We start from the raw sequence: 15,952 nt of genomic DNA on the forward strand, positions 1-15,952 counted from the left end.
AGCCCCTTGAATTGAATAATTGAATTGAATTGAGAGAGAGGGGGAGAGAGAGAGAGAGGGGGAGAGAGAGAGAGGGGGAGGGGAGAGAGAGAGGGGGAGGGGAGAGAGAGGAGGGGGGGGGAGAGAGGGGGAGGGGAGAGAGAGGAGGGGGGGAGAGAGAGAGGGGGAGGGGAGAGAGAGGGGGGGAGAGAGGGGGGGAGAGAAGCGCCAAACACACTTATGGATTAGAACACTGATGTTTACTTTACAAATAAAGCTCATTAATTTGAATATAGTCAAATGTGTGATAAAATGTGAAAAGGTTGTCAGTGGAACACATGACTGTTTGGCAAGTTATCCTTTGAGATTAATTTCATTTGAAATGTCTTCATACATTTTCCATTTAAAACACAATAAGCATGAAAGCATGAAAAGCTTCAGTACCATTAGTTTACGCCTGCTCACTGAAACACTACCAGAACAATATCACAGCTGGTTGGGATTGAGAACAACGCTCCATCCTGTAAACTTGAGACACACTACTAGACATCCTACCTTGGCCCTCTTGTCTGTTGTGGCCTGGGGTGGATAATGATGTTGCCTTCACAGCACATTTAGCCTATATAGACGCATGAAGCTAATATGCAGCGTACTCTGAAGAAGATACTGGTGTATTGTGAGACCTGTAAGTTCCTACTCATTTGGCACAATTGAATAAGATAATGACAACACATTTAAGAGAGGGAGAAATTGTTACAATTCTTATCTTCAGCATCACAGGACAACTCTCTGTTTACCATCAAACACACCGTGGGAAACATCCACTCTCCGCTGTGGCTCTGCATCTCGTTATGCAAAGCTTGGCGGGAGATAAGAACACGTCATGCAACCGTTTACATAACGGCCACAACCTGCTAGTGTGTGTGTGTGTGTGTGTGTGTGTGTGTGTGTGTGTGTGTGTGTGTGTGTGTGTGTGTGTGTGTGTGTGTGTGTGTGTGCGTGCGTGCGTGCGTGTGCAGGTGTGTGTGTGGCAAGAGGAGCGGCCTGGAAGACCAAATGTCCACCGTTCCAAACTGTCAACAGCCAACATCAAACATGGCACTCAGAACCTGATGTTTGTTTTGGCATCGACAGATGAGGGTTGACAAGTAAACATACAGCTTGGTTGAGGTTGAGATCGGTTGAGGTCGATCACAAAGGCGGATGCACGGATGCAGGACAGAATATGGATTATATTATCAGGGGTGTATTCATTAGTGCACGCTGTAGCAAAACACTTCATAACAGAAACCTTTGAAATGTGCGCACACCCAAAAGAAAACAGCATTAAAAGAACAAAAGAAAGTTGCTCCCAACAATTGACTGCAGTAGGTAAGTTCACACTAAATATGCTCCCAACAATTGACTGCAGTAGGTAAGTTCACACTCTAAATATGCTCCCAACAATTGACTGCAGTAGGTAAGTTCACACTCTGAATATGCTCCCAACAATTGACTGCAGTAGGTAAGTTCACATTCTAAATAGGCTCCCAACAATTGACTGCAGTAGGTAAGTTCACACTCTAAATATGCTCCCAACAATTGACTGCAGTAGGTAAGTTCACACTCTAAATATGCTCCCAACAATTGACTGCAGTAGGTAAATTCACACTCTAAATATGGTCCCAACAATTGACTGCAGTAGGTAAATCTAGGGTTTAGCACTGCCTTCTTCAGGCATTGGTAGCAGTATATAGAGTACCATTTATTTATTTTTCTAGAGCTATATGCTCAAACAGAAAGGTCACTCAGACCAACCAGAAAGCAGTTCCTCTTTGACTGCAAGTGGTATTAATCAGGGTCACACAGAGTGTTTCTTGGTAGTTTTAAACAAATCTATAGAAAAGTATACACCTCACACACATGGTTATGGGCTTAAAAAAATAAGACACCTGCACCATGTCAGATATACAGTGCCTTGCGAAAGTATTCTGGCCCCTTGAACTTTGCGACCTTTTGCCACATTTCAGGCTTCAAACATAAAGATATAAAACTGTATTTTTTTGTGAAGAATCAACAACAAGTGGGACACAATCATGAAGTGGAACGACATTTATTGGATATTTCAAACTTTTTTAACAAATCAAAAACTGAAAAATTGGGCGTGCAAAATTATTCAGCCCCCTTAAGTTAATACTTTGTAGCGCCACCTTTTGCTGCGAATACAGCTGTAAGTCGCTTGGGGTATGTCTCTATCAGTTTTGCACATCGAGAGACTGAATTTTTTTCCCGTTCCTCCTTGCAAAACAGCTCGAGCTCAGTGAGGTTGGATGGAGAGCATTTGTGAACAGCAGTTTTCAGTTCTTTCCACAGATTCTCGATTGGATTCAGGTCTGGACGTTGACTTGGCCATTCTAACACCTGGATATGTTTATTTTTGAACCATTCCATTGTAGATTTTGCTTTATGTTTTGGATCATTGTCTTGTTGGAAGATAAATCTCCGTCCCAGTCTCAGGTCTTTTGCAGACTCCATCAGGTTTTCTTCCAGAATGGTCCTGTATTTGGCTCCATCCATCTTCCCATCAATTTTAACCATCTTCCCTGTCCCTGCTGAAGAAAAGCAGGCCCAAACCATGATGCTGCCACCGCCACGTTTGACAGTGGGTATGGTGTGTGTTCAGGGTGATGAGCTGTGTTGCTTTTACGCCAAACATAACGTTTTGCGTTGTTGCCAAAAAGTTCAATTTTGGCTTCATCTGACCAGAGCACCTTCTTCCACATGTTTGGTGTGTCTCCCAGGTGGCTTGTGGCAAACTTTAAACGACACTTTTTATGGATATCTTTAAGAAATGGCTTTCTTCTTGCCACTCTTCCATAAAGGCCAGATTTGTGCAATATACGACTGATTGTTGTCCTATGGACAGAGTCTCCCACCTCAGCTGTAGATCTCTGCAGTTCATCCAGAGTGATCATGGGCCTTTTGGCTGCATCTCTGATCAGTCTTCTCCTTGTATGAGCTGAAAGTTTAGAGGGACGGCCAGGTCTTGGTAGATTTGCAGTGGTCTGATACTCCTTCCATTTCAATATTATCGCTTGCACAGTGCTCCTTGGGATGTTTAAAGCTTGGGAAATCTTTTTGTATCCAAATCCGGCTTTAAACTTCTTCACAACAGTATCTCGGACCTGCCTGGTGTGTTCCTTGTTCTTCATGATGCTCTCTGCGCTTTTAACGGACCTCTGAGACTATCACAGTGCAGGTGCATTTATACGGAGACTTGATTACACACAGGTGGATTGTATTGATCATCATTAGTCATTTAGGTCAACATTGGATCATTCAGAGATCCTCACTGAACTTCTGGAGAGAGTTTGCTGCACTGAAAGTAAAGGGGCTGAATAATTTTGCACGCCCAATTTTTCAGTTTTTGATTTATTAAAAAAGTTTGAAATATCCAATAAATGTCGTTCCACTTCATGATTGTGTCCCACTTGTTGTTGATTCTTCACAAAAAAATACAGTTTTATATCTTTATGTTTGAAGCCTGAAATGTGGCAAAAGGTCGCAAAGTTCAAGGGGGCCGAATACTTTCGCAAGGCACTGTAGAGTTGCAATGTATTAAATGTTGAGTTTGCACCCAGAGGAGGTGTAATCTATAACACACACCCTGGTCTTCTGTACCGTCCAAACCAGACTGGAGGAGGAGAGACCCGGTTCAGTTTGCCAAGTGGACCAGATGGGGAAAGAGTGACTCAATGAGTCCTAGTTTTCCATAGGTCTTCACTAGACACACACACACACACACACACACACACACACACACACACACACACACACACACACACACACACACACACACACACACACACACACACACACACACAAGCAAGCAGGCATGCACACAAACACTCACTACTACTTCCCACCCCTGCCCTCACAACACTCCCACCCCTGCCCTCACACCACCCCCACCCCTGTTCTCATACCACCCCTGCCCTCATACCACTCCCACCCCTGTTCTCATATCACACCCCACCCCTGCCCTCATACCACCCTGCACCCCTGCCCTCATACCACCCCTGCCCTTATACCACGCCCACCACCTGCCCTCATACCACCCCCACCCCTGCCCTCATACCACCCCCACCCCTGCTCTCATACCACTCCCACCCCTGCCCTCATACCACCTTCCAGCCTTGCCCTCATACCACCCTCCAGCCCTGCCCTCCTTATCTTCATGCCTTTATAAACCACATGTAATGTGGGATGGGAGGTCTAGTGTCGCTGCGGCTGCTTCCTCCTTGATTCTTGGTTCAATTGAAAACTTGCCATGAATAACTCAAACACACAAGGTTTAAAGACAAATACAGTAGCTGCTGGGAAAGTGGATTCCATTAATACAGGTGGATAACACCCCCTTTCCGTATTTGAGCTGGACTGTGGTTGGAGGAGAGCTGGTATAGTAAGGTACAGGTGAAAGAGGGTGGGGCCTGACGTGTGTGTGTGTGTGTGTGTGTGTGTGTGTGTGTGTGTGTGTGTGTGTGTGTGTGTGTGTGTGTGTGTGTGTGTGTGTGTGTGTGTGTGTGTGTGTGTGTGTGTGTGTGTGTGTGTGTGTGTGTGTGTGTGTGTGTGTGTGTGTGTGTGTGTGTGTGTCTTCAGGGGCAGAGAGGACACACCCTCTCTCACCTCACCTGTGATTCAAGTGAGCTCATATCTCTACTGGCAGGGCCGTGACTGAACTGAGGGCCAAGCCCTGAGCACAGGAGCCAGAAACTTAAAGGATCTGTCTAGATAAGTAATAAACCTAGATCCAGGCTTTAAAAACACAAACGCAAACACACACACAAACACACACAGAAAAGGTGAGGGATGCAGTGTAAGGAGATGATGAAGAAATCCCTTCAAGGCCGTAATGTCATTGACAATTTAAAAACAGAGGAAAGTAAATTCCCATGAAGATGACGTGAAACAGGAAATTGTCCATCTGAACATGTGGTATGTATGGTAACTGATATTTCTGCTTGTGCTCAAGCCTAACATCCCTTTTAGAGTACCGCTGATGCATTCCCCATTGTCTGTTATCTCGCGCTGTCACGTGTAATTTGAGTTGCCTCTTTTTTCATGCTTAGCGATATTGATTATTTATGTTCATGCTTAGACCGAGGCATCTCTTATTTTGCCTAAAAAACACTGTTTAATTTGTACCATTACTACCGCCATGTCTAGGCCTAGGACAGTGGTTGCCAACCCGTGGTTCCTCTTTTCTTTAAGGAACTCAATTTTGAAAGTTGTAATATTAGAATGCACAAGTGGAAATTGTAGACCTTAGAGAGCTCTTTATACCTTGTCAGAAACGTCCAGATCAACGACCCCAAGTCAGCAAACGTTTGTTTTTATCTACGTGTTTAATCCCATAGATTTTGTAGCAATGTTCGAGTCACTCAAATATCACACGAATACACATAAGACATGGCATAATGTATAGAATTCCAAGAAAATTAGCTTTACAACTGCAAATTGTTCTCTGTACCCCATGATAAAATGTGTAGAATTGCAGGGAATAAACTTTAAACCTGCAAAATGTTCTCTCCACCAACAAGAGAGTTGTGAACAGTTTGTGTCATGAACAGTGCTTGTGCCCTTTGAAACAGACGTGGCGTTTGGGAGCCCCTGGCCTAGGCTACCCACCAGTTTGAGAATCTCATGTTCTAGAGAGCGCGCACTTCACCCACGTAGGCCTAGATCACCGCCCATTCTGAAATGTCAGTGACATAATATTACGTTTTCTACTATTTATTACTTTTTTTAATGTTAAATAAATGCTTATTGTAGCTTATCTAGTTTTAAGGTGATATTTAAGCCATTTGCTCTTGTTGGTTGGGTTGGTTGGTCTGGTATAGAGCTCTTGCTTTAGCTCATGTATGTGTGAGTGTTTAAGTTTTTGCCAAGACCTACTTTGGATTATTTTTTAAAATACAACCATTTTTGATGCCTAACTACAACTATTTTTGGAATTGAATTAGTGGGCCTACACTGTAGACCTAAATAAAACCATAAGCCCCCAAACTGTGTGTTCCGAAACCCAACATGCAACTGGCCTCTGACAAAACAACCCCGCTGATCTCATTATTTTGTAGTGAAAGACCGACACCGTGTGGCAGAACAACGTTAATGCACTGCAACACTGTGCAGCTTGAGGTGGGCGAGAATGAGAAATGTCAAATCAAATCAAATTTTATTGTCACATGTACCGAATACAACAGGTGTAGACCTTTCAGTGAAATGCTTACTTACAAGCCCTTAACCAACAATGCCGTTTTAAGAAAAATACCAAAAACTGTAAGATATAAAGTAACAAATAATTCAAGAGCAGCAGTAAAATAACAATAGCGAGGCTATATACAGGGGGTAACCGGTACAGAGTCGATGTGTGGGGGCACCAGTTAGTTTAGATAATTGAGGCAATATATACATGTGAGTAGAGTTAATAAAGTGAAGTGACTCATGCATAAATAATAACAGAGAGTAGCAGCAGAGTAATGGGGGGCCAATGCAAGTAGTCTGGGTAGCCATTTGATTAGATGTTCAGTAGTCTTAAGGCTTGGGGCTAGAAGCTGTTTAGAAGCCTCTTGGACCTAGACTTGGCGCTCCGGTACCGCTTGCCGTGTGGTTGTAGAGAGAACAGTCTATGACTAGTGTGGCTGGAGTCTTTGACCATTTTTACCGCCTTCTTCAAACACCACCTGGTATAGAGGTCCTGGATGGCAGGAAGCTTGGCCCCAGTGATGTACTGGGCCATACGCACTACCCTCTGTAGTGCCTTGTGGTCAGAGGCCGAGCAGTTGCCATACCAGGCAGTGATGCAACCAAACTTTAAAGGATCTGAGGACCCATGCCAAATCTTTTCAGTCTCTTGAGGGGGAATAGGTGTTGTTGTGCCCTCTTCACATCTGTATTGGTGTGCTTGGACCATGTTAGTTTGTTGGTGATGTGGAAACCAAGGAACTTGAAGCTCTCAACCTGCTCCACTACAGCCCCATCAATTAGAATGAGGGCGTGCTCGGTCCTCCTTTTCCTGTAGTTCACAATCATCCTCCTTGATCACGTTAAGGGAGAGGTTGTTGTTCTGGCACCACACGGTCAGGTCTCTGACTTTCTCCCTATATGCTGTCTTGTCGTTGTTGGTGATCAGGCCTACCACTGTTGTGTCATCGGCAAACTTAACGATGGTGTTGGAGTTGTGTCTGTCCGTTCAGTCATGAGAGAACAGAGAGTACAGGAGGAAAATGAGCACACACCCCTGAGTGGCCCCCGTGTTAAGGATCAGCGTGGCGGATGTGGTGTTACCTACCCTTACCACCTGGGGGGGCGGCCCGTCAGGAAGTACAGGATCCAGTTGCAGAGGGAGGTGTTTAGTCCCAGGGTCCTTAGCTTAGTGATGAGCTTTGAGGGCACTATGGTGTTGAACGCTGAGCTGTAGTCAATGAATAGCATTCTCACATAGGTGTTCCTTTTGTCCATGTGGGATAGGGCATTGTGGAGTGCAATAGTGATTGCATCATCTGTGGATCTGTTGGGGCTGTATGCAAATTGGAGTGGATCTAGGGTTTCTGGGATAATGGTGTTGATGTGAGCCATGACCAGCCATTCAAAGCACTTATTGGCTACATATGTGAGTGCTATGGGTCGGTAGTCATTTAGGCAGGTTACCTTAGTGTTCTTGGGCACAGGGACTATTGTGGAATGCTTGAAACATGTTGGTATTACAGACTCACAGGGAGAGGTTGAAAATGTCAGTGAAGACACTTGCCAGTTGGTCAGTGCATGTTCGAGGTACACGTAATCCGTCTGGCCCTGCGGCCTTGTGAATGTTGACCTGTTTAAAGGTCTTACTCACATCGGCTGTGGAGAGCGTCATCACACAGTCGTCCGGAACAGCTGGTGCTCTCATGCATGTTTCAGTGTTACTTGCCTCGAAGCGAGCATAGAAGTAATTTACCTCATCTGGTAGGCTCGTGTCACTGGGCAGCTCTCGGCTGTGCTTCACTTTGTAGTCTGTCATAGTTTGCAAGCCCTGCCACATCCGACGAGTGTCGGAGCCAGTGTAGTACAGTACAATTCTATCTTAGTTCTGTATTGACGCTTTGCCTGTTTGATGGTTCGTTGGAGGGCATAGCAGGGTTTTCCTATAAGCTCCCGGGTTAGAGTCCCACTCCTTGAAAGCGGAAGCTCTACCCTTTAGCTCAGTGTAGATGTTGCCTGTAATCCATGGCTTCAGGTTGGGGTATGTACGTACAGTCACTGTGGGGACGACATCATCGATGCACTTATTGATGACGTCAGTGACTGATGTGGTGTACTCCTCAATGCCATCAAAAGAATCCCGGAACACATTCCAGTCTGTGCTGCAAATCAGTCCTGTAGCTTAGCATCTGCTTCATCTGACCACTTTTCTATTAACCGAGTCACTGGTGCTTCCTGCTTTAATTATTGCTTGTAAGCAGGAATCGGGATGATAGAAGTATGGTCTGATTTGCCAAATGGAGGGGGAGGGAGAGCTTTTTACGCGTCTCTGTGTGTGGAGTAAATGTGGTCTATAGAGTTTTTTCCCCTCTGGTTGCACATTTAACATGCTGATAGATTTAAGTTCCCTGCTTTAAAATCCCTGTCCACTAGGAGCGCCGCCTCTGAATGACCGTTTTCCTTTTTGCTTATGGTGGTATACAGCTCATTGAGTGCAATCTTAGTGCCAGCATCAGTCTGTGGTGGTATGTAGACAGCTACAAAAATACAGATGAAAACTCTCTAGGTAGATAGTGTCGTTTACAGCTTATCATGAGATACTCTTCCTCAGGCGAGCAAAAGCTTGAGACTTCCTTGGATATCGTGCACCAGCTGTTGTTTACAAATATACATAGGCTAACACCCCCTGCCTTACCAGATGCTGCTGTTCTATCCTGCCGATGCAGTGTATAACACGGCAGCTATATGTCATTCATGTCGTCGTTCTGCCATGACTCTGCGAAATGTCCGGGTGGTAGGATATACATTCTTTTAGATCGTCCAATTTAATTCCCAGCGATTATACGTTGGCCAGTAGTACTGATGGCAAGGGCAGATTAGCCACTCGTCGGCACCCGATCTCTTTCCGCAATATCTTTTCCGTCTCTTTCTCCTGCGAATGACGGGGATGAGGGCCTGTTCGAGTAAATCCCTCTCGTTCAGAAGCTCTTTTCGGTCATAAGAGACGGTAGCAGCAACATTTATTTCAAAATAAGTTATAAAAAATGCTAAAAAACGAACAAAACAATATGGTTGGTTAAAAGAACCCATGAAACGGCAGACTTGCTCTCCGGCGTCATCTTACACGAAGGCTCTTATTAGTAAAGTTCATCATATACTGTAGGTAGGATAACTGCATTGTTAACTTTCTAAATGACCACATGATTTAAGCCGAGGAAATATGACTTTCGCATTTATCCTGTTTCACATCTATCTTAGTATTTTTTTATCGTTTTGGAACTATTTTCACAAGTATGTGATAAAATGTCACAACTCATAGTACAAAACTCAAAACAGATCATCAAAAATGCTAGATTTTTTTTCAAAACTTTAAGCACATTTTCAATTGACTAAGTACAACACACCAAATCACACTAACTTTTTCACCATGCTCACAATACTTTCCATATGATTCTCTTCTCATTTGTTTAAACACATTTCACTTAATCCAACTGTGCTTAATGGTTAATCACTTAAACGTTTGGTAAACCTATAGATTATAAACTGGTTTGTCTACTATATATAGATTTTAAACTGGTTTGTATACTATATGGAGATCGGTCCACAGACGACGCAATCGCAACCACACTGCACACTGCCCTAACCCATCTGGACAAGAGGAATACCTATGTGAGAATGTTGTTCATCAACTACAGCTCAGCATTTAACACCATAGTACCCTCCAAACTCGACCCCGCCCTGTGCAACTGGGCACTAGACTTCCTGACGGGAAGCCCACAGGTGGTGAGGGTAGGTAACAACATCTCCACCCCGCTGATCCTCAACACTGGGGCCCCACAAGGGTGCGTTCTGAGCCCTCTCCTGTACTCCCTGTTCACCCACGACTGCGTGGCCATGCACGCCTCCAACATTCATCAAGTTTGCAGACGACACTACAGCGGTATACTTGATTACCAACAACGACGAGACAGCCTACAGGAAGGAGGTGAGGGCCCTCGGAGTGTGGTGTCAGGAAAATAACCTCACACTCAACATCAACAAAACAGGAGATGAACCTCAGGACAATCGAGAGCATCCTGTCGGGCTGTATCACCGTCTGGTATGGCAACTGCTCCGCCCTCAACCGTAAGGCTCTCCAGAGGGTAGTGAGGTCTGCACAACGCATCACCGGGGGCAAACTACCTGCCCTCCAGGACACCTACACCACCCAATGCCACAGGAAGGCCATAAAGATCATCAAGGACAACAACCACCCAAGCCACTACCTGTTCACCCCGCTGTCATCCAGAAGGCAAGGTCAGTTCAGGTGCATCAAAGCTGGGACCGAGAGACAGGAAAAACATATCTCAAGGCCATCAGACTGTTAAACAGCCGCCACTAACATTGAGTGGCTGCTGCCAACACACTGACTCAACTCCAGCCACTTTAATAATGGAAATTGATGGAAATTGATGTAAAAATATATCACTAGCCACTATAAACAATGCTACTTAATATAATGTTTACATACTCTACATTACTCATCTCAGATGTATATACTGTACTCTATACCATCTACCTCATCTTGCCCATGCTGCTCTGTACCATCACTCATTCTTATATCTTTATGTACATATACTTTATCCTTTTACACTTGTGTGTAAGGTAGTAGTTTTGGAATTGTTAGTTAGATTACTTGTTGGTTATTACTGCATTGTCGGAACTAGAAGCACAAGCATTTCGCTACACTCGCATTAACATCTGCTAACCATGTGTATGTGACAAATAAATTTGATTTGATCTGAGACTGTAGTGAAGCGAAGTGGTTCAACTCACAAATGTATTTTATAAAGTTCTTTAGAAATCACCAGTTGTCATTGAGTGCTTTACAGATACCCAGCCTAAAACCAAAGAGCAACAGATTTTATGGTCAAATAAATACATTTATTCCACAAACGATACACAATACATGTGTGATATAATACAGTGCAGTATGTCATAGTATTTTTTTTTTTTGTCGAACCAAGAAAACTAAAGTTTGGAAATAAGTACACCTGACAATAACTTTGTTACATGCATACGAAGTCTTAGGTTTATGTGGTGAGAGATCAGCCTCTCCCCCACCATCACTGAACATGCAGACACACACACTTTCCATTGCATATTTCATTTGTGTGGCTTGTAAATTCTCATTACTATAATTGCATCATCAAAGCAATGGATTTCTTGTATAAAGACATGAGCAGCACCCAATGTTCTATGCCTACTGACATATACCGGTAGTTGTAGATTAGACTCAAATATCCAGTTAGGGCCTACATGTTTGAATACATTTAAAAAAAAAATGTAAATACCTTTGGTGCAATTTTCACAAATATGTGGTACATTTTCACAACTGTTCAACAAAACTCAAAACAGATCATCAAAAAGGCAGTTGTTTCAAAACTAAGTACAACACACAGAATGATACAATCACTTTTTCACCAAACAATCTGTGTTAAATCTAGAAATACATATTTACGCATTGCAAGACATGCTCATATACGGGTAATTTCGTTTCACAATGCAATGCTCACATTACTTTTTATATCATGCTCGTCTGATTTGTTAAAATACATTATACTATTACTGAATCCGACTGCTCTTAGTTGCTCATCACTGAACAGTTTGTTAAACCTATAGATTTGAAAGTGTTTTGTCTACCACAGATTTTGTACATAATGAAAATGAACTAGAAACACATGAAGTATGATACACCGTATACTATAACGCACAATAATGTAATGATGACTAGGATTTGACTTCACAGTAAGACAAAATCTGATATTAACAAGATCAGAGATGTGATGTATGTAACAACTGCATCCCCTATACAGTACATATGTGTCCAGAATGAAGTTGCTGGGGTCTTTTTGATGGGGGGGGGGGGGGGGGGTCACACCGCTTAAATAAAATTGCATTGTAACTGTAATATATTCAATTTACATAGCATGCATTTTTATCCAAAGTGACAACAGTGAGTCTGCAGATTTTCATCTGTGACCCCAATGGGAATTGAACCCACAACTCTGGTGTTGCTTGTGCCGTGCCCTTATGAACTGAGCCACGTACAGGGCCACAATAACACATATAATTACAATTCAATACTGTAAAATACAATACATGATTACAATACAGGTAGAAGATGTATGATTGCAATCCCCATGAGCGTACCACCCTCATTCAGGCCATGGATGAGGCCTGCAGTGACATCAAATCCAGAACTATGTAAGGCTTGGATTCACCATGCCAAAATGTTTTTTTCCACGAGCATGAACAATGAGGACATTTACTGCCATGTCGATATGAGCCTATGGCCAAATTCTCGAGACAACCTTTGATGCAAACTAATGCCTGTTAAACATTGTTTTTGTTTTTAACATTCCTTTCAATTGGTTACAATACACCTACAGTATGTTGTAATGATATTTGAACAATACATTACATTTCTGCATCAATGATTGTGAAAGATGAAAGATTTCTTCCATTTTCACACCTTTGATCACACATGGTATAGAAATGATGGACATTTGAGGTTCAGTACATTTGAATGGGTAGTGCAAGTGTAATGTGAAAACAGTGTAATGTACTGTAATTTATAGTACAGTAGCATGTTACATTCAAAGGGCATTTTTTAAACATGTATTTTTTGCATTTTTTTTACTATTGATTAACTGGTTGTTAAAATAACTAAATTGAGAAGATATCATTGTTGTGTTTTGGTGATTAAATCAATGTTCTTATTGTATTTCACAGTAAACTTGGATCTTTGGATCAATGGCTGTGTGGTGAAGGATGGCTTCAAACAAAATGAATGCACAAAAAGTGCAGTACAGTTTGGAGTTTTGTACGAAGAGTTTTGAAAATTCCCCACATACTTGTGGAAATAGCACCAAAGCGATTGAAAAAAAAATTACAATAATCGTCATCACTTTGCATTGTTGATCTACTGCTTTTGAATCCGCGTGGCTTGAGGTATCCTGGTTGTCCCACACACAGAATGTAATTCTATCTCTAAGGTCCCACATCTGTTTGTGCTGTCTTGTCAAATCCTATGGTTGTTGTTGGTGCCAATATAATCTCTGAAGGAACCAATCAAATCTCGCACCAACTACAGGATTTGGATGTTGGGAAAGATTTGTGGTAATACAGTATTCATATGACACTTCAGATCAAGCATTCAGGTGCAGTATCTTATCAATTCCTAGAGCACTACTCTCCTGTAGGTTTTCACCCCAACCCTACCGCACCTGATTCTAATAATTAGCTGGTTGATAAACTGAACCAAGTTCAGCAGGTAGCCTCGTGGTTATAGTGTTGGGCCAGTAACTGAAAGGTTGCTAGATTAAATCCCTGGGCCAACAAGGTGAACATATGTAATTCTGTCCCTGAACAAGGCAGTTAACCCACTGTTCCTAGGCTGTCATTGTAAATAAGAATTTGTTCTTAACTGACTTGCCTAGTTAAATAAAGGTCAAATACAATGACAAGTGGGGTTAGAGTGCAAATCCACAGGAGGGTAACTCTAGACATTGCCACGGTTCGAGGTTCTGGTTTTGAACATAGAAATCCTGATTTCTTTCATTTGGAAGAACAGTAGATACAGCCCACAGTTAATGTAGGTACCTGAGACATCATTCATATAGCATGCTTGGGCATGTGCAATACATACAGTACATTATAAGAGTACACCTAACTGAGTTGTAGACTACTCTAAATCAATTGCCTTTTGAAACAGACTGCAGTGCATACAGAACTCTATCACTAACTTTAGAAAGCATTCTCCACATGACAATGTATTGAAGCTATTGCATTGCTTTAGGACCCAGTATTTGATAGTCAATACAGAACTTACTTCAGATTGCAACCTGAAGCTACATAACTACAGTACTTTGAATGCTGTTAAATAAATATTCAATGTACATTTCCCAGAAAGAAGAGTTACGATTCAGGGACCGTTTTCTGGACCCAGATTAAGCCTAGTCCTGGACTAAAAAGCACTTTCAATAGAGATTATCCCTTGAGAAGGCTATTTAGTCCACTATTAGGGTTATCAGTGTCTTTAAAACTGGACCTCAGTGTTCTTTGCTCAGTCCTCAGTCCACTTTCAGGAAACCATTTACCTCTGTACCTCCTTGTTCAACCCGTTGTCTCCTCCCCCCTCCTCCCCCATCTTCTCCCCAACCTGCATCAGACTTGACGTCCTCTGTTCCGTCTGTGTCCATCCTTAGCCGCAGTGTGTTGCGTATAACCAGTTGCTCCGTCATGAATGACGCACAGAACCATGGCAGGGCGTACTCTGCCGTGATCAACCCCATGAAGTTATACTGAAAATGGGAATAATCCCAGGGACAAGCCCCGAACTGGGTCAACAACAGCCCTGTACTGAACTCCCAGATGTACGTCCATACAGTATAGATGAGGCATCGCAGCAGCAGGGGGCACTGGAGAGCTCGGAGGGCCAGGTACATGTGCTCCACAATGAGGATGCAGGTCCCGTAGATGAACAGAGCCCACACACTGGTAACACCAGGGAACTTCCAGTCGCGGTTGACCACAAAGTCCCAGGCGGCGGTGAACATGACCTCACAGAAGTAGCCGTGGATGGCGTACAGGTACCAGCGACACAGGACAGTCAGAGGCACCGGCGTAGGGGCTGTGGTTGCCATTGTAGTAGGGGTTATTTTGAATCGCCACGCCTTCGTGATGAGGTAGTCGTGCTTGAGAGTTTTATGCCCAAATGTCACTTTAAGACCTGAAGGATTTTCTCTTGGTCTAATGGTTGGTTTGGTGTGTGAGAGGTCCCCTGTTCAATTACACCATTATGACCATCCCTCTCCTTTTATCCCGTGGACGAGAAATACATGTCTGAGAGGGATAAAGGAGAGAAAAGTGAGTTAGGCAGTGTGGCGTTATAGAACGAGACAGGAGTAACAGAGGTTCTCTGGCTCTCTAAAACCTACCTTGTGTCCTTGTGGTGATGGTGCACAGAGTATTACAAGGACTGTTTTAAGTACAGACAATAGGCCTATTGTGGAAAGTACCCCGACTGCTAATGATTAGACTGTAGGTGGGTAGAGGACTCTGGCCATTCCTTTCTAGCGTTGTTGGCTACCGGTCCTCAATCAACATCAGTTTGCATTTCAAACCATGTCAGTTTTCAATTATAGAACCGTGAGAAGCAGTAAAACGACGGATCATAAAGTTCAGAATAACCTTTATTCAACAAATACATTTACACATACTAAAAACGTTTATTGGTGATATGGTGCTGCTCGTGATAGACAACATTTAGAGAGAGAATACAGACAGCGGAGTTTACACAAAGTTTACATACAAGTACCAGTCAAAAGTTTGGACACCTACTCATTCAAGGGTTTTTCTTTATTTTGACTATTTTATGCATTGTTGAATAATAGTGAAGACATCAAAACTATGAAATAACACATATGGAATCATGTAGTAACCAAAAAAAGTGTTAAACAAATCAAAATATATTTTATATTTGAGATTCTTCACACCCTTTGCCTTGATGACAGCTTTGCACACTCTTGGCATTCTCTCAACCAGCTTCATGAGGTAGTCACCTGAAATGCATTTCAATTAACAGGTGTGCCTTGTTAAAAGTACATTTGTGGAATTGATTTCCTTCTTAATGCGTTTGAGTCAATCAGTTGTGTTGTGACAAGGTAGGGGTGGTATACAGAAGATAGCCCTATTTGGTAAAATACCA

The 15,952-nt window shown here is 42.9% G+C and overlaps 1 protein-coding gene across 3 annotated transcripts in view; it reads right to left on the reverse strand.

Annotated features, from left to right (window-relative positions):
* Nucleotides 1-10,974: 10,974 nt before the first annotated feature.
* The window catches only part of LOC135525601 (transmembrane protein 229B-like), a 34,422-nt gene continuing 29,444 nt past the window's right edge, over nt 10,975-15,952 (reverse strand). For 2 of the 3 annotated variants that reach the window (XM_064953321.1, XM_064953320.1), the window contains one exon: nt 10,975-15,087. In XM_064953321.1, coding sequence (XP_064809393.1) covers nt 14,316-14,888 — 573 coding nt within the window. In that variant the 5' untranslated portion in view covers nt 14,889-15,087 and the 3' untranslated portion in view covers nt 10,975-14,315. The remainder of the gene's footprint in view (nt 15,088-15,952) is intronic. The other variant, XR_010453196.1, reaches the window with a different exon arrangement.

The sequence above is a fragment of the Oncorhynchus masou genome, chromosome 32, assembly GCF_036934945.1.
Source record: "Oncorhynchus masou masou isolate Uvic2021 chromosome 32, UVic_Omas_1.1, whole genome shotgun sequence".
Classification (NCBI taxonomy): domain Eukaryota; kingdom Metazoa; phylum Chordata; class Actinopteri; order Salmoniformes; family Salmonidae; genus Oncorhynchus; species Oncorhynchus masou.